General features: G+C 43.3%; 1 protein-coding gene across 1 annotated transcript in view; it reads right to left on the reverse strand.

Annotated features, from left to right (window-relative positions):
- Positions 1-24,176, reverse strand: part of KNL1 (kinetochore scaffold 1) — a 305,881-nt gene extending 281,705 nt beyond the window's left edge. Inside the window, exons 1-3 of the mRNA XM_030213700.1 lie at positions 24,173-24,176; positions 23,705-23,763; positions 15,447-15,499 (exon numbers count right to left, since the gene is read on the reverse strand). Of these exons, the coding sequence (XP_030069560.1) occupies positions 15,447-15,497 (51 nt within the window). The 5' untranslated portion in view covers positions 15,498-15,499; positions 23,705-23,763; positions 24,173-24,176. The remainder of the gene's footprint in view (positions 1-15,446; positions 15,500-23,704; positions 23,764-24,172) is intronic.
- Between the last annotated feature and the right edge of the window lie 16 nt (positions 24,177-24,192).

Below are 24,192 nucleotides of genomic sequence, written 5' to 3' on the forward strand. Positions count from 1 at the left end.
TGTTAGCTGTTTATCATACTACTTAAAGGCAATAAGTAGGCTATTTTAACATTGAATGAATATGAGAAGGCTTAAAGTCAAGTATTCCCCTTTTTTCATTCAGGCTTTCTTTATAGGGCGATGGTCGTGTTTATAGTATTTGAAAACTATTTCTCGTGTTATAAAACTAGTAAAAGCTAACAAAATGAGTGGTCATTTCACATCACATCATCATACAGAATTAAAAGTAATGATAATGTGACACTGTGAAGGACATTTTTTTAAACAGTGGAATAAAATAGAAGTAGAAACATTTTAGTGCCAAAAAAAAATATTTCAGTGGTCTACAATGTACTGTAGTTTTAAGGCAAAATACTAGAGTATGAATCAGATTCTAAATGAACAGCATGAATTATTATTATTTTTTTTTTTTTTTAAGTCTACTGAATTACAAAGTTGGCTTTGTAGTTTCATAACAAAAAAAGGAGAACAAAGGATTGCTTAACATTAAAAGGTGTTCTCTGAAAACAGCAAGTCAATCAGTCACACATATTGGGGAAAAGTATTTTATATTATTTATATATTTGTTACATTTGTATCCCACATTTTCCCATCTATTTGTAGGCTCAATGTGGCTTACATAGTGATGGAGAGCTGTTTACAGATTCTGGAGTAAACAAATACAACGTGATGTTGTGGTAGGATAAGGTTCATGTGGTAGGACCACATGAAGGAATCGTACAACGGGAGAGTTGTGTGATGACCATTACAAACTTCAGTGTAGTTGAGTCGCAGAGATCAGGCACTTACGTTGGGTCAGGGTACGCCTTTTTAAACAGGTGGGTCTTAAGTGTTTTTCTGAAGTGTAAGTGGTCGTATGTAGTTTTCAAGTCTTTTGGTAGTGCATTCCACAGTTGTGCGCTGATGTAGGAAAAACTGGATGCGTAAGTTGATTTGTATTTGAGTCCTTTGCAGCTTGGGTAGTGGAGATTTAGGTACATTCGTGTTGAATCGGATGTGTTTCTATTACGTAGGCTGATCAAGTCTGTCATGTAGCCCGGAGCATCACCGTATATAATTTTGTGAACCATAGTACAGATTTTGAAGGCAATGCGTTCTTCACGGAGGGGTTTTGCGCTTTCGAATTGTGTTTTTCCGAAAATGAGTCTTGCTGCCGTGTTTTGAGCGGTCTGAAATTTCTTTAACGTTTGTTCTTTGCATCCCGTATAAATTCCATTGCAATAGTCTGCATGGCTTAGTACCATTGATTGTATCAGGCTGCAAAATGTTTCCCTCGGGAAGAATTGTTTCACACGTTTGAGTTTCCACATTAAGTAGAACATTTTCTTTGTCGTGGATTTTACTTGGCTCTCTAGTGTTATGTTGCGGTCCAATGTAACGCTGAGGATTTTCAGGCTGTCTGAGACAGGGAGGGTGTAGCCTGGGGTGTTGATGGTTGTGGGATTGTCCGTGGTGTGTTGGGATGAAAGGATGAGACAGTGAGTTTTTTCTTTGTTGAGTTTTAGTTGAAATGCATTTGCCCAAGAGTATTCAAGCCGATCTTGATTTTGTTAGCAATTTCTGTCAATGTAGATCTGTAAGATGGTGACATTGTCTGCTTAGATGAAAGGGTTAAGGCCTTGGTTGGATAAGGTCTTGGTTAGTGGGGTCATCATTAGGTTGAAGAGGATCAGCAATAGCGGTGATCCTTGTGGTACTCCGCAGTCTGCTTTCCACGGTGATGGTATGTTTGATTTTACTTGATATGTTCTTGTGGTTAGGAAACCCTTGATCCAGCTAAGTATGTTGACAGCAATCCCGAATTTGTTGAGTAATCTTATTAATATATTATGGTTTACCATGTCGAATGCACTATACATGTCGAATTGGAGAAGGAGGATGTTGTTACCTATTGCTATTTCCTGGTTGAATTGGCTAGGAGAGTGAGTAGCACTGTTTCCGTGCTGTGTAACAGGCGAAAACCAGACTGTGATTCGTGTAATATTGAGAATTTGTTTATATAGTCTGTTAGTTGTTTGGTAACCATGCTTTCCCATCAGTTTGACTGACAACAGGATGGATGCTACTGGTTGGTAGTTGGTGATTTCATTTGCTTTTCTCATGGTGTCTTTTGGTATTGGGGTGAGTAGAATATTGCCCTTTTCCTTTGGGAAGAGGCCTTGCTGAAGCATGTAATTTAGGTGGGATGTGAGGTCTGCTATGAAGCGGTCAGGGGCAGATTTCAGTAGATAGTTGGGGCAGGTATCTAGTTTACAGTGAGTGTTGGCAAACCTCCTGAACATCCGTGCTACAGTATCGACGGTAAGGAGGGTGAAGTTTAGCCAAGTGCGGTCAGCCGGGTGTTCCCCAATGGTTGGGTCCAGCTCGTTTAGGAAGTTTTCGATGTCAGTGTTGCCTTGGGGTAGCATGTTGCGTAAGTTTACAATTTTTTCATTGAAATATTTAGCAAGTTTTTCTGCAGATGGGGTGTCTGTGTTCAAAGCAGTGACCAGGTTGGTATCTAGGAGTTTGTTCACGAGGTGGTTTAATTTCTTTGTGCCTTTGTGGTCTGTTCCTATTTTAGTTTTAAAGTATGATCTTTTGGTCTGTCTTATTGCGTATTTGTATTTTCTTTGTGATTGCTTTCCATGTGTTGAGTGTGTGTTCATCTTTTGTTTTTTTCCATACTCGTTCGAGTTTCCTGGATTGTGTTTTTAGCTCTTTCAGTTCATCGTTGAACTATAGTATCGAGCTGTGCTTGCATGACGTTCTTGTTCGTAAGGGTGCTATTTCATCTTGTATGCTTTTACATCTTTTATCCCATTCCAGGAAGTAGTCTGTGGATTCTGTTTGTGCTGTCCATTCATTGTTGTATATCAGTTGCCAGAATGTTTTCGTGTCTACATGACCTCTTGATGTGTATGATGAGTGTTCTTGGATTTGGTGTACTCCCTTCTTTCGCCAGTGTAGTGATAGGTTTCGTTTGTAATGATCAGTCCAGGGTGTTTCTGTCCATTTTATATTTGTAATTGTTAAGTTCTGGTCTGTTGAAAGTTTGTGTGAAATGAGATCAAGTGTGTGCCCTATGATGTGGGTTGCTTGCATTTGTGGCCCTTTGAGACCCCATAGGTGAAGGAATTCCTTACATTCTCGTGCATTGAGTTTGGGTCTTCTAAGTGAAGGTTGATGTCTCCTAGTACTAGTACATTGGAGTTGGTTACACATGTGTTTGAGATGAAGTCCATGAAGTTAGTCTGGCCTTCGTTCCAATTACCTGGAGGTCTGTAGAACAAGACACAATTTAAGTAGTCGCGTAGGGTTTTGTTGTGGATTCTGATTGAAGCGATTTCAAGTTGGGGTGTCATGGACTCGGCAATGGTTTCGGTGGTAAACTGAGATCAGTAGATTAGTGCTATGCCTCCACCTCTTTTTTTCTTTTCTGGTCCAGTGTGTGATTCTGTATCCTGGAGGGCACAGGACTAGGATAATGGGGTCTTTTTGGTCGTGGATCCAGGTTTCACTGATGAAGAGTAGGTCAAGCAATGTCAGATGCCGCCAGGGCTTCAAGTAAAGACTTAAAGATCCCTCTGAGCATATAGTGTTTTCTGCCCTTAGGCAACATGGGTCAGTTTCCTAATTAGCTAAGGAGCTCAACTCCAAAAAGAAGAGAGAGAGGGAGGGAATGTGTGACTGAACCGGTGAGCCTAGAATTCTGCACCTCTGCTTTCTCTAAAGACAAACAGTTCAGCTAGTCACAGAGAACAATTGTCTGAGGATTTCTATATCCCCTTTGACTCTCTCTGAAGAGAGCACCTCCACCACAAGGTAGTTCAACAGGCCTTTCCTGCACTGCCAAGGCTAGATGCCCACAGCTGTGAGAGTCTGCACTAATCAACAAACACTGCAGAGGCTTTCAATAGTGCATCAAAAATGTCACATGCCAAACAAGATGCTTCTTACATTCACCTCAGTTCTCTTGAGGAAGGCAATCAGTGAAGCACTGTGCCCTTTCCAGAACGATATGCACATATTGGATCATGTAGGTCTGACAGAATGCTGTCCAGGACTAGAGCACAGAATCTGATAAAAGCCTCCTACCACTTCAGCACAGATTTGACAAGGACTTATGCAGAAGTCAGAACTGGTTAAATTACTGAGCCACCTAGATGCAGTATTTTGTGTCCACCTTCTTACAAATCTGGAGTTTGGAGTTTTTCACACTTTAAGCACCTCCTGGTCAAGCGTATGGAAGAGACACCATCACAGATATTTTCTTGGACAGTTCCTGAACGGTGGCCTAGGCTCTCTTGACTTGCAAGTGGAGATTGACTGAACCTCTGCCCAAATCAAAAAGCAGCCAGGCTGTGGAAGTTATCTCAATTTACACAAAATCAGAGAACAGGTCCTCCTGGCCTATGGAACAGAGGGATCTGAGGGGAGTTCAGGTGATTTCCTCTTTGGAACACTTCACCAACTCATAAGGGAATTCCAGTGAACACTAGGCCAGATTCAACATAAACTGGAGAAAGCTGATATGTGCTGATTCAAGAATCAAACTGACCTTAAGCCATCAAAAATGACTCTTTAAAGGTATCAGAGCTGGCCACTGACAAGCATCCAGAGAGGCTTCTTTTTTTGAGTTCATCCAACTATAGCTTAGGGTGCTCAGCACACACAAACACATTTAACACTGATGCCTAAAACTTGCTGAACATCCCAGAACACTCAACTGCTCTTGAGTATAGATGAACTAGTTGACAAATGCTATCTGGAGCATTTCATAAGCTGAGTGACTGTTCCTTCCCCTTGCATCCAAAAGCTCCTCCTCAAAAAATTGGTACTCCAAACAGTTAATGTGCCTCAGCAGAAGTGATTTGCCTTTTTCAAGGGCCGGGGCGGGGGGTGGGGGGGTCCTGTGATAGAAGGCTATAGACATTGTCTGACTGTCATTTGGTACTTTTTGAAGCCAGTAGTCAGGACTACCACAGTTGGAAAAAGATGCAAAAAGAGAAGACATTTTTAAAACAGACAATAGGAGAAGGAAGTGACATCACCAATGAGCATAGTCACTTATAAACTGTGCTCCTGCAAAGTTCACAAATAATCTAGGGATTTTGACTTTTTAGCATATGATTACAGAGAAGCCAAGACTTTTTTTTTTTTTTGGGGGGGGGGGGGGGGAGAGAGCAAAAAGGTTTATGTTACAAAACTTGATGACTTGAAAAATTATGCCCCTGGACAAAAATATGGGGAAGCAGGCAAACCATCCACTAAGAAGGAATATGTAGATTAAGTACCTGTGGCTTAAGATCTTTACTTGGGTAGAAGAACTGTTCCAACTGAACTTTGTTCCCCTGGTGAATGAATTTAAGGGTTAGGGGCACTAGTGGGAGAGGATATTGTTAAGTTGGATTGAGAAGGGCCCATGTGGTTAAAATAAACTAGCTCATACAAATGCCTTATCTTTTTGGAATGATACCCAGTAAAATCACTCTGGCTTTTTTTCAAAACCTTTGAATAGTGTGGTTTCTTTGTACCAATTAAACATCTCAGGAACCTAAGGCTGGCCTCTGGACCAATGGAAAGAAAATTATCTTGTAAGATCTAAATTTCTCCTTCCTTTACATAGCTTCCCACTATTCCAGAACCTGTGGGATGTTCAAAAGCAATCCAAAGAGTGGGTGGGATCCTGGTGCAGTTGTCCTGGCTTCTGAGCATGCCACAAAATCCACCCTGTAGTTCTTGGCAAAGGTATATAGCATCAACCATGTTGTTGCCTTGCAAATATCTGCCAGAGACAGTAAGGTAGTCTTCGCTCAGGATATCGCTGTACATCTTGTGAAGAGAGCCCACAAGGCCCAAGGAACCTGCTTCCCCACAAGCAAATAAGCTGACACGATAGTCTCCTTCAGCTATCTAGCAATTGTGGGCTTGGAAGCCACGAGGCCAAGCCTCTGATTATCAAAAAGCACAAACAGCCTGTCTGATTTGCGAAACTCATTCGTGACTTCCAGATATCTAATAAGGACTACACACATCAAGAAGCTTCAAGGAAGAATACTGATCCCCTGTCCTCTCTGTGAAAGGACAGAAGCTCTGTAGATTGGTTGAGATGAAATGCTGATATCACTTTCAGAAAAAAGGAAGGAACCATGAACAGGAGACCCTGCCTCCGAAAAGCAAAAAAGGGATCCTGACGAGAGCCTGAAGCTCCAAAACCCTATCTGCCGACGCAACAGCCACCAAGAATGCTGTCTTTAGCACCAGATCTTTCAAAGAGGCTGAAGAACTAAATTAAGGTTCCACTTTTGATATGGAATACGAAAGGGAGGCTGCAAGAGATGTCTTTTGTAGTCAGCCCCTGAAACAGGCCAAAGCTGCAGCTTGAACTTTTACAGAACCCAACACCAATCATTTTTGAAGACCTGCCTGGAGAAGTGCTAGGACACTGGTGATATGAGCAGAGAAGGAAGAAAGTCCGCACTCAGAACATCAGCCCTCAAACGTCTTCCACACCCTTGCATATTCTGTGGTTGTAGAGCATTTCTGAGCCTGAAGCAAGGTAGCAATGATCAAATCAGAATAACTTTTTCATCTCAACCAAGCCCTTTCAATGGCCAAGCCATAAGACCAAAGAGGCATGGATCCTCCATGAGCACCTTGCTTCAGTAGGCCATGTACCTGCAGAAAACTGAGAAGATACCCACCCACCAGTCGAATCAGGTATGCATACCACAGCACCATTGGCCAACCTGGGGCTAAAAAAAAAAATATTTGACCCCGATGCAATGCAAATTTTTTCAACATTCAGCCTACTACGGGCCAAGGAGGAAAGGCATAAAATAGATGTGTCTCCGGCCAGGGCTCCATTAGGTTATCAATCCCCATCGAGCCTGAATCTTTCCAACTTTTAAGAACTTGGGCACTTTAGCATTCCTTTTTGTTGTCATCAAGTGTAGAAGCAGAGAACCCCCATTAGTGCACTATCGGGTCCAAGGAGTGCCTGCTGAGAAGGTCTGCCTCCATATTCCATCCAGGACCTAGTGATGTGAGCTGCCAACAAGCAGAGAAGACATTTTTCCACCTAACTCATGAGGGAGGCTGCCTCCACCACCATTGGACAGCTACAGGTCCCACCTTGCTTGTTGATATAAGCCACCAGAACCACATTGTCTGAGAAAACTCAGATCAGAACCTCCAAAAGAAAAGGAGCAAAGTCATGTAAGGCATTCAGTTTTGTCCTGAGCTCCAAGTCATTTATACAGCACTGACACTTCTGTTCTGTCCAGGTTCCCTGTACCAGATGGAACTTGTAATGAACTCCCCAACCCAACTTGCTAGAATTCATTGTCACCATCTCCCATTACGCTATCGGAAAGGGAGCTACGACAGTCAAATTTATGGGCGACGACCACTACTGCATACTCCATCTGACAACCAGCATCCAACAAATATGAAGGTCATACTTCAGTGACACTGGAAATCAGCGGCTGAGTAGACTCCTGTGATGGCTGTATATGAGCCCTTGCCGTGGCACCACTTCCATCGCTGACATGGACTCCAGAACCTGGACTCCCCAAACCCTTGGCCTTCCACAATCTGCTGAATCAGCTTTGACCTCATGTAGTACAGGATGAAGATCCTCTTCCTTGCTGTGTCAAATAGAATGTCCAGATACTCCAGTGCCTGCGACCGAGTTAGCCTGCTCTTCTCAAAATTGATCACCCAACCCAACGACTGCAGAAGATGGACAACTCTGTCCATCACCCAAATAAGATGATAAATGAATGGGCCAGTTATCGAGATACAAGTGAGTTGATTACCTGACACCAAATGAAGGCTGCCACCATCACCATAATCTTGGTAACTTTTTCTTAGTGCCATAGCGAGACTGACTTGTAATAGTAATTGTAATAAGTGTTGCTTACGAGACCGAATTATAATAGTAACTGTAATAGTGTTGCTTGCAGTCTTGTCCATGACATTTTCATCTGAAAATAGTATTTGTTGCTTCATGGTTGTTGTACGTGTACTAAAAATAGAAACCCAGCACCGCAAAATGTAGAAATCTGTAAGGCAGCAACCCTATGGGTATATGTACGTATCCTTGAGATCAAGGGCGGTGAGAAATTCTCCTGCTTGAACCTAGGCTATGACTGCTCTTAGTGTTTCCATTTGAAAACAGGACACACTCAAGCAGTAGTTTAGACCGTTGAAATCTAAGACCGGACAAAAGGTGTCTTCCTTCTTTGGGAGAATGAAGTAGATGTTGTATCTGCCTTGTCCCTGTTTGGCCTGGGGAACTAGAACAATGGTCTGGAGTACCAGCAAGGAATCTATGGAGGCCTGAACCTTGACTGCCTTAGTTCCTTTTCGACGACCGATGACTGCAAGAAGAGAGGAGTGACTGGGCAGAAAAGCCAACTTGTAACCTTCTCTAAGAATATCAAGAAAATCACTGATGTGATTTTGGCCCACTTCTCCCGAAACTCCTGAAGATGTCCTCCCACCAGAGGAAGAGAAGAGTGAACCCAGCCTCACATCACTGTGAAGCTCGAGAGATATTGGGCACTCTGGCTGACAGAGGAGGCCTTCCTGTCCAAACGAAAGATTGGTGTTCCTGAAAGCGGGATTTCTGACCATATTGCTGACAACCAGGCTGGTACCATTTGCTGTCTCCAAATCAAAGAGAGCCCCCTGAAGATGGACGACCAGAGTCTTCTGGCTTACCTGGAAACCACTGTGGCTTAGTTTCCCCCTAGTTTAACTAGATGTGACTGATGCTGCAACCAGAGTTGCCGATGTGCTGTGACAGCCAAAGACATACTGCAGGCTGTAACCCATAAAATGTCATTAACGGCATCCGCTTCCATCTGGGTGTTATGGCACTCGTCTTGTGTTGCAGACTGCTGATGCCACTTCAGCCATGCTCTTGCCACGAACGAGCTGTTGCTTGAAGGCCCAAAGAGGCCAATTCAAAGACTTGTTTCAGCGAGCCTTCTAGCTTCCTATCCCGTAGGTCTTTTAGGGAAATACCCCCTTCCTCTGGCAAGGGGGTTTGTCTTAGTCACATGCAGTAACAAGGAAGTCCACCCAGGTAAGCTGCAATTTTCTCCTCCAGAACTAACAGGTAGAGGTGAGTGATGGCACTTCCCATTCTTAGCTCCGTGTCCAGCGAGACCCATTCTGCTGTAATCGGGTCCTGAACGTCTTATGAATTGGAAAGGCCTGAGAATGATCTCTAAGACCCCTCATGATTGACAAATATGGAACTCCTAATGCCAAAGCGAATGGCTCCTCAATAGAACGCACCACCAGTGCCTCAGGAGTTCTGAGCTTCTCTTTTTTTTTTTTATTATTTTATTTTTCAAATTTTTTCATTATACAATATTCAATCAATCTTGAATATTACACGATACATGCAATAATTCCATCTTTAATTACAAAATCATACTTCTAAAAAGCAAATAATAACTATCGTCCACAAATAAATGTAATTGACCCAAGAGGAAAAATATATGTAACTAGTAAAAAAGGCCCGTTTCTGACACAAATGAAACGGGCGCTAGCAAGGTTTTCCTTGGAGTGTGTATGTTTGGGAGAGTGTATGTGAGAGTGACTGTTTGAGAGTCAGAGTGAAAGTGTGAGTGTGTGAGAGAGAGAGTGAGTCTGGGTGTGAGTGTGTTTGTGAGAGAGTGTGTGTGAGAATGAGAGTGTGTGCAAGTGTGTATGTGAGACACAGTGTGAGAGAGAGTGTGTGTGTGTGGGCAAGAGAGAGAGTGTGTGTGAGACACAGATTCTCTGTGAGAGTGAGTGTATGACACCAAGCGAGTGTGTGAGTGACTGTGTGGCACATAGAGAGTGAATGTGATACAGTGTGAGACAGAGTGTGTGAGAGTGAGAGTCAGAAAGACATTGTATATGAGAGAGAGAGTGTGAGCCGTGCCCTCCCAATCCATGGCCATCTGTCCCCTGCCCCCTCCATTCATCCTTTTCCAGCAATTCCCCTCTGTCCCTGAGCCCTGCCCTCCCAATCCATGGCCATCCATGTTTGTCTGTCACCTGCCCCCTCCATTCATCCCTATCCAGCATTTCCCCTCTCTGCCTGAGGCCTGCCCTGCAATCCATATCCATCCATGCCCATCTGTCCCCTCCATTCATCCCTATCCAGCAATTCCCCTCTCCCTGAGTCCTGCCCTTCCAATCCATGCTCCTCTGTCACCTGGCCCCTCCATTTTTCCCTATCCAGCATTTCCCCTCTCTGCCTGAGGCCTGCTCTGCAATCCATATCCATCCATGCCCATCTGTCCCCTCCATTCATCCCTATCCAGCAATTCCCCTCTCCCTGACTCCTGCCCTTCCAATCCATGCCCATCCATGCTCATCTGTCACCTGGGCCCTCCATTTTTCCCTATCTAGCATTTCCCCTCTCTGCCTGAGGCCTGCTCTGCAATCCATATCCATCCATGCCCATCTGTCCCCTCCATTCATCCCTATGCAGCAATTCCCCTCTTCCTGAGTCCTGCCCTTCCAATCCATGCCCATCCATGCTCCTCTGTCACCTGGCCCCTCCATTTTTCCCTATCCAGCATTTCCCCTCTCTGCCTGAGGCCTGCTCTGCAATCCATATCCATCCATGCCCATCTGTCCCCTCCATTCATCCCTATCCAGCAATTCCCCTCTCCCTGAGTCCTGCCCTTCCAATCCATGCCCATCCATGCTCCTCTGTCACCTGGCCCCTCCATTTTTCCCTATCCAGCATTTCCCCTCTCTGCCTGAGGCCTGCTCTGCAATCCATATCCATCCATGCCCATCTGTCCCCTCCATTCATCCCTATCCAGCAATTCCCCTCTCCCTGAGTCTTGCCCTTCCAATCCATGCTCATCTGTCACCTGGCCCCTCCATTTTTCCCTATCCAGCAATTTCCCTCTCTCCCTGAGTCCTGCCCTCCCAATCCATGCCCATCCATGCTCCTCTGTCCCCTGCCCCCTCCATTCATCCATTTCCAGTAATTCCCCTCTCTCCCTGTGCCCTGTCCTCCTAATCCATACCCATCCATGCTCCTCTGTCCCCTGCCGCCTCCATTCATCCTTTTCCAGCAAGTCCCCTCTCGCCCTTCCATGACCCCCCCCCTCGCATCCATGCTACTCTCTCTCCCATGTCCCAGCCTGGCCCGCCCTCTTCTCCCCCCCCCCCCCTTCGCATCCATGCCTCGCATCCATGCATCCCTTTTTTTTTTATTATTCTTTTTAACTTTACCTCCGTGGCGGTTCGTGCAGCGAAGCGTCAGGGAAGGAGGCGGCGCTCCCGACGTCTAGCTTTCCCTTCGCTGTGTTCCGCCTTATTTTGAAGGCGGAACACAGCGAAGGGAAGGCTAGACGTCGGGAGCGCCGCCTCCTTCCCTGACGTTTCGCTTCCCGATTTGTTTGTTTTTTTCGCGAGGGCGGGGCAGAGACGGCTGGCTGGCTTGAAGGCTTCACACCACGAATCCACGAACCCTACAGCTTCAGTGACGTCAGATGGCTTCAGGGCTTCACAGAACGTTGTCCTCATTAGAACGTTCACGGTGCGTTTTATTATATTAGATTATAAGCTAATATAACAAAGCTCAATCAATTATACTTATCAAAAGATTGCGTCATATTCAGAATGACCTATTCCAGGCTGCTATACAGTGTTACATTTGGGTCTAAATTCTCACAATCACACCCTCTTTGCTTTTCAAAAAATCCTCCAATTGATTGGGTTCAAAAAACTGAAATTGCTTTGTTTGGTATAGAATCCTACAAACACAAGGGAACTTTAATTGAAAATTTGCACCAAGTGCTACTACCCTTGAACGCAGTAGCAAAAATAACTTACGTCTCTTCTGGGTTTCCCTGGAAAGGTCCGGGAAAACCCTTACTTTTGAACCCAAAAATAAAGAATTGAGATGTCTCAAGGACAGCCTAAGCACTGCATCTCTATCTATCTCCAGGGCAAATGTCACCAACAAAGTTGTCCTTTGCGTGACCACCTCCAGAGAGGATTCTAGGAACTCAGTTAGATTCATTCCACCTGAAGGATTTAAATTATCTGGTACTTTACCAGTACTCTGTAAATAATATGCTCTTGTAATAGGTGGTAATGAACTATCAGTCATTCCCAGAACTTCCACTACATATTTCTTAACCATTTGTACTGGAGTAATAAGTGGCGATTTTGGAAAGTTTATAATACGCAGGTTAAGTCTCTTTGATTGATTCTCCAAATACTCCAAGCGCTTAGAGGCAAAACACCTGTCCTTAATCAAAGATTGTTCCACAAGTTCCATTTTTGCAAATTTTTCAGATAGAGTTTTTACCTCCATAGCTTGGTAATCATTAATTTGTAATTGTTTTAATGCAGTCTCGGCTATAGCCTTGATACTTTCAGTATTCTTTGCTATCAAAGTCTGTAAGGCAGAGAGAGTGGAAGAATTCAGTTCCCAAAGTGACTCTAACGTCACTACAGCAGGTTTTTCTTTTCCCTCGAAAACCAGTTGAGGTGCTCTAGCAGTTTGTTCCAGGATATTCACACTTGTAGTAGAAACTACAGGAGCAGAACTACCCTCTGGTATATTCAAGCTGGCAGCATTTGTTCCGGCTTCGTGTAGGTTCCCTCCCTGAATGCTCTCTTCTCCCGTCGGGGTTTGAACAACAGGACTCATCACGAAGCACTCCCTTCCTGGTTGAGGGGGCGCTGCACGCAGAACAGGGCTCAGGGAAGCCCCGTTGACACTGTCAGCCAGCTCTGATACGCTGGCTCCAGCAGCAGGAGTAGATGTCGCTTCTGAACCGGAGGCGATTCCAAACCGCTCAAGTGTCGACTGTTGGAGCGGGGGTTTACTTCCAGGGAGAGAGGGAGTCTCCCTGACCTTCCCCCGTCTCTTACCCATCGCAAACGGCAGATAAGGCTCTCTTTCCAGTGTCTACTAGAGCTGGATCGTAACGCGTCCGCTGACGCCAATCATACCGCGGCCATCTTGGATCTCTGAGCTTCTCTTTAAGAAACAACCTCAGTACTTTCAGATCATCCCCCTCCTCAGGAAGCTGAAGTTGGGGACTGAAATCTTGGCAGAACAACAAAATTCCCTACAGGAAAAAACTAGGTAACTAGCACTGAGGTTTGGTTAGATAGTCTGAAATCCATACGATACAAAAGCTTACAACAGAATTGTGAAGGAAACCACTGAATGGAGGTTTTGGATTTGGGGGGGGGGGTGCATATCCTAAAGGTGGAATGACCTTGACATGTTGAATGAGTGCAAGAAGATGGCCTCCACAGCCTGAAGAGAGGCAGAAAGTGAGGCATCTATGTGTGTGGCTAGAGTGGATGGTATTTTGGCAAAATTAGATTATGTTCTATATTTTCTTTTATTATGAAGAAAAAAAAAAACACTTGTGCATGACATAGTTTGGGGGTACTGGTATATTATGGAGATACTAAGCAGGATGAGGCAAAGTCTATTGGCTGTACTACCTTGAGCTGTTATGCTTTAGTTATGAACTTTAAAATACAGTGGTGGAAATAAGTATTTGATCCCTTGCTGATTTTGTAAGTTTGCCCACTGACAAAGACATGAGCAGCCCATAATTGAAGGGTAGGTTATTGGTAACAGTGAGAGATAGCACATCACAAATTAAATCCGGAAAATCACATTGTGGAAAGTATATGAATTTATTTGCATTCTGCAGAGGGAAATAAGTATTTGATCCCCCACCAACCAGTAAGAGATCTGGCCCCTACAGACCAGGTAGATGCTCCAAATCAACTCGTTACCTGCATGACAGACAGCTGTCGGCAATGGTCACCTGTATGAAAGACACCTGTCCACAGACTCAGTGAATCAGTCAGACTCTAACCTCTACAAAATGGCCAAGAGCAAGGAGCTGTCTAAGGATGTCAGGGACAAGATCATACACCTGCACAAGGCTGGAATGGGCTACAAAACCATCAGTAAGACGCTGGGCGAGAAGGAGACAACTGTTGGTGCCATAGTAAGAAAATGGAAGAAGTACAAAATGACTGTCAATCGACAAAGATCTGGGGCTCCACGCAAAATCTCACCTCGTGGGGTATCCTTGATCATGAGGAAGGTTAGAAATCAGCCTACAACTACAAGGGGGGAACTTGTCAATGATCTCAAGGCAGCTGGGACCACTGTCACCACGAAAACCATTGGTAACACATTACGACATAACGGATTGCAATCCTGCAGTGCCCGCAAGGTCCCCCTGCTCCGGAAGGTACATGTGACGGCCCGTCTGAAGTTTGCCAGTGAACACCTGGATGATGCCGAGAGTGATTGGGAGAAGGTGCTGTGGTCAGATGAGACAAAAATTGAGCTCTTTGGCATGAACTCAACTCGCCGTGTTTGGAGGAAGAGAAATGCTGCCTATGACCTAAAGAACACCGTCCCCACTGTCAAGCATGGAGGTGGAAATGTTGTTTTGGGGGTGTTTCTCTGCTAAGGGCACAGGACTACTTCACCGCATCAATGGGAGAATGGATGGGGCCATGTACCGTACAATTCTGAGTGACAACCTCCTTCCCTCCGCCAGGGCCTTAAAAATGGGTCGTGGCTGGGTCTTCCAGCACGACAATGACCCAAAACATACAGCCAAGGCAACAAAGGAGTGGCTCAGGAAGAAGCACATTAGGGTCATGGAGTGGCCTAGCCAGTCACCAGACCTTAATCCCATTGAAAACTTATGGAGGGAGCTGAAGCTGCGAGTTGCCAAGCGACAGCCCAGAACTCTTAATGATTTAGAGATGATCTGCAAAGAGGAGTGGACCAAAATTCCTCCTGACATGTGTGCAAACCTCATCATCAACTACAGAAGACGTCTGACCGCTGTGCTTGCCAACAAGGGTTTTGCCACCAAGTATTAGGTCTTGTTTGCCAGAGGGATTAAATACTTATTTCCCTCTGCAGAATGCAAATAAATTCATATACTTTCCACAATGTGATTTTCCGGATTTAATTTGTGATGTGCTATCTCTCACTGTTACCAATAACCTACCCTTCAATTATGGGCTGCTCATGTCTTTGTCAGTGGGCAAACTTACAAAATCAGCAAGGGATCAAATACTTATTTCCATCACTGTAAATTTAAAAAGGCAAAAAATCGTGGGACCCTATAGTTAATTAAAAAGGGCCCCATGACATGAAAGCTTGTCAGAAACCATCAGAAGAAAGGTTTGCTGACAGGAATGTTACAAAGAAATATAACTTTAAAAACTAAACAAAAAAAACATATCCAAGTGTTAAGAAACCTTAAGAACTCCAAAGCGCATACTGCCCAAGAGGAGTAATTAGAATTACTGCACTTATTCAGAGAGCTCTTAAGGTCTTTGCTGGAATGCTCTGGAAATAGTATCAGCATTCATTTCAATTGAAATGACATTTATAGCACAAACCAAGACAAGGTACAAAAATCGTATACCTCTGACTGCTGCACTGAAGTTTGGATAGGGGCATGAAGCAAAGTATCCATCCCTACAAGTGGAGGAAAAAAAGTCAATTCTTATCTAACAAAGTGATACCTTACTATAAAATCAATATGAAGTCTTTTCTTCATTTTCAAATATTCACTTTTTGTTTCTCTACTGTTCACAATCTCAGACATTTCAGCAGCTTTTGATGCTATGGATCAAGGTTTTTTTTTTTTGTTACATTTGTACCCCACACTTTTTCCCATTCATGGCAGGCTCAATGTGACAGGCAATGGAGGGTTAAGTGACTTGCCCAGAGTCACAAGGAGCTGCCTGTTTTATCTATTTTAGCCTCACTTATTTTAACGGCATTCTCCCCTACCTCTTTCCTTCTTTTAAAACAAATAATAAACCCTATCTAGTTCCCTCCTTAGATTTTAGCATCTTGGAGGCTCTGTTCTTCTCACTATACTGTAAAATATTCTGAAGGGTTGGGCCAACTTATGTCATTGCTGTTACTTTCGGAAATTTACAATGATAAAATTATCCTTCAACCTTTTTTTATCATTCTTTAGCTAATATACAAATCAATCTTCTCATTCTTCTACTTTTCCCTATTTCCTTCATGCTCTCATCATTCTCTTAGCCATGTTCTTGTGGATGTGGTCACAATTCCTACTGCTGAAGCTTAGTTGACCTGAAATTCTATATATCCCTACATTTCCTAGTACACCCCACCTTCAGGCTCTCTCATATGCTACCTAATTTCAGCCCAAAATCTTCACTTGACCATTCATCCTTTCGTCTCACACCATACTCATTTATCCATAATATGAATATCTAAAATCTAAGACGATCTGCTCTTCTATCACTTTTGATGCTTAAATAGCCATCTTTTTATAAACTTCTCTTTGCTAGCCTACCAGACTCTACCCTTTCATTTTTTTTCAGTACTCCAATGTTTATATTCTTGTCTCTATGACTCCCCTACTTCATTATCTACAGTAGCTTCCTGTCAAATGTCATGCCAGATTCAAACTAGTAATTCTCTATAAATGTACCTACCCATAGTCTTGATCCTCACCTACCTTTCCACTCCTGTCCTCTAATATGCTCATGAGCAAAAAGGAGCAAATGTGCCAGGAACAAAAAAAAATGTATTAAAATAGTTTTATTAAAAACATAAGTACAGTAGTCCACTAAATGAAGCGAATCCTTATTTTAAATAGCGTAAACCAAAACCACCCAAAAATGGCTGTTTTATAGCACATACGGCTGCAACAGGGGTCATACACAATTGATTCATAACGCCATTCTGTAATAACATGTACTTTTAAGAACAAAATTATTTCACCAATTTATTTTCCTATTTCTATAGCATTACACATTTCTTTGTTATTACATATGGTCGGTATTCTTTTATTTCTTTGAATTAAATTACATTAACTATTTTATGTAAGCTTCCTTGCACCTACTGTTACTTTATTTTCCACTCTGTATATATTCCCGGAGTTGCTACTCTCCTCTCTGGAACTATAAGCCACATTGAACCTACTGCTATGCGGAAAAATGTGGGATACAAATGTAATAAATAAATAAATTAAATTAAATAAATCAAAGGTCTTTGCATTCTATGCATCATATAATGAAACCTAAAATTAACTCATCAATTGAAGATAGTCACAGTGAAGAAACACATGCGAGGTGTATTTTCAAAGCATTTAGACTTAAAAAGTTCCATAGTAACCTATTGAATTATTTAGGTTTATTTATCCCCTTCCTAGAGTAGTATGGACCAGCCACCCCCTAATAGGTGGAATAAATAAACCAAGACTACGTAGGTATAAGAAATGCAATTGTTTATTACTTAACAAGCATAGATAACAAATAATAATGTCTCATGAGAGTACAGAACTCTACACAAAAGTATAAATTATTTAGGGTCTTTTTCGCCCCCACCCTAAATTACCTGCCAAAGTCAATTTGCAGATATAAAAGACCCAAGGCTACTTATGAGAAAGCAATAGGATTTATTCCTTATAAGAAAGACAATTCTTTTATTATTACTTGCCAATGTAGATACAATTGATTGGTTTCTCATGGGAGAGCAGCCCTGCTTGCACAAAGGTACTGGCTATGACTGTCTCCCCATTGAAGTAGGAAGTACACTCATTTTTATATGCCCATTCAGGATACAGGTAATATGACAGTAATTACACCTTATTGGATCTATGCTAATATAATGGTTAACACTGATTGGCTATTATAATAATGTGGTCAGTATTTACTGGAAAAGCTAATAATGGACTAGCTCTTCCTGGAAGACTAAGAGGCATATTTTCAAAGCACTTTGGGAGGCTAAGTTCCATAGGTTTCTATGGAACTTTGGGAGGCTAAGTGCTTTGAAAATGAGCTTGTAAGTCATCTTCCTGAGGAGTTATCTTGTTCTATTTTTCACCAAAACATCTGTGACCACCATGTTGCTAAACCATGTTACTCTGTTTTTCCACCTACGCCCGTTCCTCATTCTGCTGCATGAGAGTGTCACAACAGATCATGAGTTCTGCAGTCACACTGGAGTTCAGGTTAGAGTCATGGGCCTGTAAGGCTTTCTCTCATTTTAGATCCTGAACCAGTCAGGCCTTGAATCAAAGCTCTTAGTTATGATGATAATATACACTATGGAACTTTGCAAGTCTAAGAGCTTTGAAAATGACAGTCACAAAGAACTTTTCCAGGGGGAAAAATTGTTATATGAAAAGTTATGTCTTACTTGATAATATTCTTTTCTTGAATCAGAGGACGAATCCAGAGACAAATGGATTACGACCATCTACCAGCAAGCGGAGATAGAGGGCAATTCTGAACTCCAATACAGGACGGTAAGCAGTCTGGTTAGATAGTATTTTAAATAAAGTCAACAGGAATCTGCTCCCTCCTCACAGCAATACTGACTCAAATCCAATATAAATCACCAAACCAATTGAAAACTTCAACAATCCTAAATAGAGAAACAAGCTGAGAAAAGGACACAAAATACTCAGAGGACGAGCCTCTGGATTTATTTGCTATGATTCAAAGAAAGAAAACAATCATCAGGTAAGACAGTGTTTCCTTCCTTATCATTAAAGAGGAGGAATCCAGAGAAATAGGATGTAACAAGCAATCTTCAATGAGAGCGGGCAATTGAAGCACCAGCTAACAGCACCAATGCTCTGAAGGATGCCTCCGACCTAGCAGCCACATCAAAACAGTAATGTTTGGCAAAGGAGTGCAGTGAAGACCGTATATTGGATCTACAGATCTCCTCAAAAAAAAAAAAAACCCCAGGGACTTAGCCCAAGAGGAGGAAAAAGCCTTGGTTGAGTGCGCCCACAGAGAAGCCTGAGGCTGTTTGTCAACAATACAGGCGCCTGAAATGGCTTCCTTGATCCACCGCACAGTCACTTTAGAGGCTGCATTTCCTTCTTTGGGTCTCCAAACAGAACAAAGAGATGATCTGAATGGTGAAACTCATTAGTAATCTCCAGGTAGTGTGTTTGTACCGGAACATCAAGGAGATGTAAGGAATCAAAATCTGCTGCTCAGTCCTCTCTTGTGAAGCATGGAAGGAACAAAAGATTATTAACAAGAAAAGCAGAGACCATCTTCAGTAGAAAGGAAGGCTCTGTATGGATAGTAACCTCTGCTTCCAAGAAAGAAAGAAAGGGATCCCTGAAAGACAAGTCCTGAAGCTCTGAAATGTGTCAAACCGAGGAGATGCCCAAAAGAAACACCATGTCCTGTACTCTAGCCCTCTTCAAAGGCTCAAAAGGAGTTTTCTGCAGCACCTTGAGAACTAGGTTAATATTCCAAGGACGACACACTGCACACAGAAGTTCAAGATGAATGACCCCCTTAAGAAAAGGACTACATCCAGATGAGTGGCCAAGGAGGAATTTCCCATTTGCCCCTGATAGCAGGCTAAGATGGCTACTTGTACTAATAAGGAGATTATCATAAAACAGCTAGTTACACACCTGGGGCTACCCTGCAGCCACTTAGAGGGTCTATCCCCAGCACAACTCAGATCCACCTGCACCTGCCACTTGTGCTCTACACTAGCATCCTCCTTCCACCAACTGGGTCACAACCGCCTCTGGGCGAAGTCTCCCGCTCTCAAATTATCACCAGTGATTTCTAGGTTACTGGAGGCCACACTCTGTGGTCCCCACAATTCCCAGAAAGCACTCACCAACCCAACACACAAACCACCAGGATTCTTTATCAGTCCAGACAAGCAGAGTCAACAAACTAATCAGGTTTATTGTCAGAACTTGAACAGTGAAACAGAAAGAGTGCAAGCAGCAGAACAATAACAGGTAACTGAAATATGGATTAATTATAACACTTCACCGAGCCTCAGCAAAGAGATCTTACTCTCTTTTCTTCCTAGCTAAGACTGAAGGCAAAAGGAAATTGAGCTCCTGGGCCAGAGTTCAGAACAAGTTAAAAAAAAAAAAAAGCTGGCCACATCACTGCAGGTCTTTTCTCTGTAACATTTTAAAGCATAAACATGGCAGAAACCCACTGTTCTGTCATAGAGGTGTAGGCCAGCCCCTTTTTGAAGCAGTCCTCCAAAATGGCCAAAATGTAGGGCAAAGTAGACTTGAGAGATGAAAGTGCCCTCCTCTGAACACCAGGCCTCGACTAGCTTCCAGACTGGAGCACAGGCTGAAGACATGGAGTGCTTCTGTAGCTCCAACAAGGTGGTGATCATGTCTTCCACATAACCCTTCTTCCTCATCTGCGACCGCTCAAGAGCCAAGCCTTATAAGACCAAACTGACACAGATTGTCCATGAGAACTGGGCCCTGTGAGAGAAGGCTCAGGAGCAGTGGAAGCAGAAGCTGACTGTCCACAAAGAGCTGAAAGAGATCCACATACCACGGCCTGCGTGGTCAGTCCGGAGCTATCAATATCACCCGATCTGGGTGGAGAAGGATCCTGTGAAGGACCCTGTCAATCATTGGTCAAGGGAGAAAGATGTAAAGCAGGTCCAATTCCAGCCAGTGCTAAAGGAGTGCATCAATCCTCTCAGATCTGAGCTCTTTTCTTCTGCTGAAAAACTGAAGCACCTTTGCATTGCAATGTGAGGCCATGATATTTAGGGTTGGAGTTCCCCCACGTCGACTAGGAGTTAAAACACCTTCAGAGACGGTTCCCATTCCACTGGGTCCAGAGAGTTTCTGATCAAAAAGACAGCCTGGGTGTTTCACTCAAGCGATACGAACTGCCAAGAAAACAGGAACGTGGCTCTCTGCCCACTGAAGCAGAAGATGCACTTCTGCCGCCAACTGAACGCTGAGTCCCTACTTGAATGCTGATATAAGATATCGCTGTCATGTTGTCTGAGAACTCAGACTGGGTGCCCCTGGAGAACATCCTGAAAGGCCCACAGAGCCTTCCAAACGGCTCCGAGTTCTAGCCTGTTGATGGCCATTGCACCTCAGTCTCCCACCAGAGGCCCTGAGCACAGAAATGTTGGCAATGTGCTCCCCAACCCAAGAGGCTGGCATCTGTGACCACTATTATCCATTGGAAGGACACCAAAAGAATTCCCTGAAAAAGATGGGTGGTCTGCAGCCACCAGCTCATGCTGAACATTGCCTGCAAGAACCAGGGAAGATGCTGGTAGTCCTGGGACACTGGGACCGGAAGGAGAACTGCAGAGATCTCATGTGTGCCCTGGTCCAGGGCACACCTTCTGCTGTCACTGCCATAGAGTCCGGGACTTGGACAAAAACCCATGCCCATGGATTTGGAAGTGAGAGTAACAGGCAGATCTGTGACTGGAGCTTGTCCCTGCAGAGATCCAGCAGGAACACCCTGGCAAGTGTCAAAATGCACCCCCAGATACTCCAGATTCTGGGACAGGATCAACTGGCTTTTGGCATAAGGAATGGCAAGTCAAATGCAAAGCGCTGATAAGAAAGGCAAAGAGACTTTGAAAAGAAGAGATTGTACTGGAGGCAAAAAAACAGAAAAAAAAACTTTTTTAGGTATATTAGAAGCAAGAATCTGGTAAAAGAATTAGCTGGATCGCTAGATGACCAATGTAACGCCCATTTTTAAAAAAGGCTCCAGGGGAGATCCGGGAAATTATAGACCAGTAAGTCTGACGTCGGTGCCGGGGAAAATGGTAGAGGCTATTATTAAAAACAAAATTACAGAGCACATCAGAGGACATGGATTACTGAGACCGAGTCAGCATGGCTTTTGTGTGGGGAAATCTTGCCTGACCAATTTACTTCAATTCTTTGAAGGAGTAAACAAACATGAGGACAAAGGGGAGCCGGTTGATATTGTGTATCTGGATTTTCAAAAGGCGTTTGACAAGGTACCTCATGAAAGGCTACAGAGGAAATTGGAGGGTCATGGGATAGGAGGAAATGTCCTATTGTGGATTAAAAACTGGTTGAAGGATAGGAAACAGAGAGTGGGGTTAAATGGGCAGTATTCACAATGGAGAAGAGTAGTTAGTGGGGTTCCTCAGGGGTCTGTGCTAGGACCGCTGCTTTTTAATATATTTATAAATGATTTAGAGATGGGAGTAACTAGCGAGGTAATTAAATTTGCTGATGACACAAAGTTATTCAAAGTCGTTAACTCGCGACAGGATTGTGAAAAATTACAAGAGGACCTTACGAGACTGGGAGACTGGGCGGCTAAATGGCAGATGACGTTTAATGTGAGCAAGTGCAAGGTGATGCATGTGGGAAAAAAGAACCCGAATTATAGCTACGTCATGCAAGGTTCCACGTTAGGAGTTATGGACCAAGAAAGGGATCTGGGTGTCGTCGTCGATAACACACTGAAACCTTCTGCTCAGTGTGCTGCTGCGGCTAGGAAAGCGAATAGAATGTTGGGTATTATTAGGAAAGGTATGGAAAACAGGTGTGAGGATGTTATAATGCCGTTGTATCGCTCCATGGTGCGACCGCACCTTGAGTATTGTGTTCAATTCTGGTCGCCGCATCTCAAGAAAGATATAGTAGAATTGGAAAAGGTGCAGCAAAGGGCGACTAAATGATAGCGGGGATGGGACGACTTCCCTATGAAGAAAGACTAAGGAGGCTAGGGCTATTCAGCTTGGGGAAGAGACGGCTGAGGGGAGACATGATAGAGGTATATAAAATAATGAGTGGAGTGGAACAGGTGGATGTGAAGCGTCTGTTCACGCTTTCCAAAAATACTAGGACTAGGGGGCATGCGATTAAATTACAGTGTAGTAAATTTAAAACAAATCGGAGAAAATTTTTCTTCACCCAACGTGTAATTAAACTCTGGAATTCATTGCCGGAAAATGTGGTGAAGGCGGTTAGCTTAGCAGAGTTTAAAAAGGGGTTGGACGGTTTCCTAAAGGACAAGTCCATAAACCGCTACTAAACGGACTTGGAAAAATCCAAAATCCCAGGAATAACATGTATAGAATGTTTGTACGTTTGGGAAGCTTGCCAGGTGCCCTTGGCCTGGATTGGCCGCTGTCGTGGACAAGATGCTGGGCTCGATGGACCCTTGGTCTTTTCCCAGTATGGCATTACTTATGTACTTATGTAGGTAAAAGGACAAATCTACTTTAAAGGGCTAAGATCTCAATTGCAGGGACTAACACATCAAGATTCTTAGCAGAGTAATAATCTTCAATTCTTAATATAATTCACAGAACTGGTCTCCAAACAGGATTCAAAATCCCATGTCACCATTTCACTTCATATCTGTGATACAAATTTTCCATTTTGCAGTTTAAACTTTCGCAAAATGATAGTTTTGATGTTCCCATATGGCAGCTTTGTTATTTCAGATCTGGCAGCCCTCTCACCCAAACATGGGAGAAGTCATCATGCTTGTTTAAAGAATAAGCAACTTTACTTAGCCAAACAAAACTGTTACAGGTAGAAAATGTTTTCAGAAGACAAATATAGAAGATATCATAGGAGTGGAGGAGTGGCCTAGTGGTTAGTGCAGTGGACTTTGATCCTGGAGAACTGAGTTCGATTCCCACTGCAGCTCCTTGTGACTCTGGGCAAGTCACTTAACCCTCCATTGCCCCTGGTACAAAATAAGTACCTGAATATATGTAAAACGCTTTGAATGTAGTTGCAAAAACCTCAGAAAAGCGGTATATCAAGTCCCATTTCCCTTTCCCCCCTTTCCCTAATAAATCAGACAATTATATAAGGTTAAAAAAAAAAAACCAAAACACACACAACTCAAGTATGATCTTTACCTGCATGGCTGAGCTCTCCTACAACATTTTCATGAAGGTCTGTGACAAATACCCTAGAACTAGAAGCAGAAAAACCTATCTTAAAAGAAGCAAAAAAAAATGTAACTTGAGCAAAGAAATCATTAAGTTCTGTTAGCAAACCAGACAGAATTTAGCATCAATACTGTACTCTGCCCAATGTCCAGCAAGAGGCTTGCAGAAGCCCAGTCACGAAGTCACTCTGACTAAAGCACAAAATCCCTCCCAGGAACATACTGCCCAGGCCTCCCGTAAACGAATACATCTCTTCCCCCATATACATCAGGTACAAGGTCACCACCAAGATTTTAGCAGTCATAAAAAAGTGTTTTTGTTAAAAGCTCCATTTGTCCTTTAACTTAAAGACTGGCGTTGTCCCTAGCTTATAGTTCATAAAATACACAGAGTACGCCTCCAAAGCATAAAGTTTACATTATACTTCAGGCTCACCTTATTGTCTCTGCAAAACT

The sequence above is a fragment of the Microcaecilia unicolor genome, chromosome 9, assembly GCF_901765095.1.
Source record: "Microcaecilia unicolor chromosome 9, aMicUni1.1, whole genome shotgun sequence".
Taxonomy (NCBI): domain Eukaryota; kingdom Metazoa; phylum Chordata; class Amphibia; order Gymnophiona; family Siphonopidae; genus Microcaecilia; species Microcaecilia unicolor.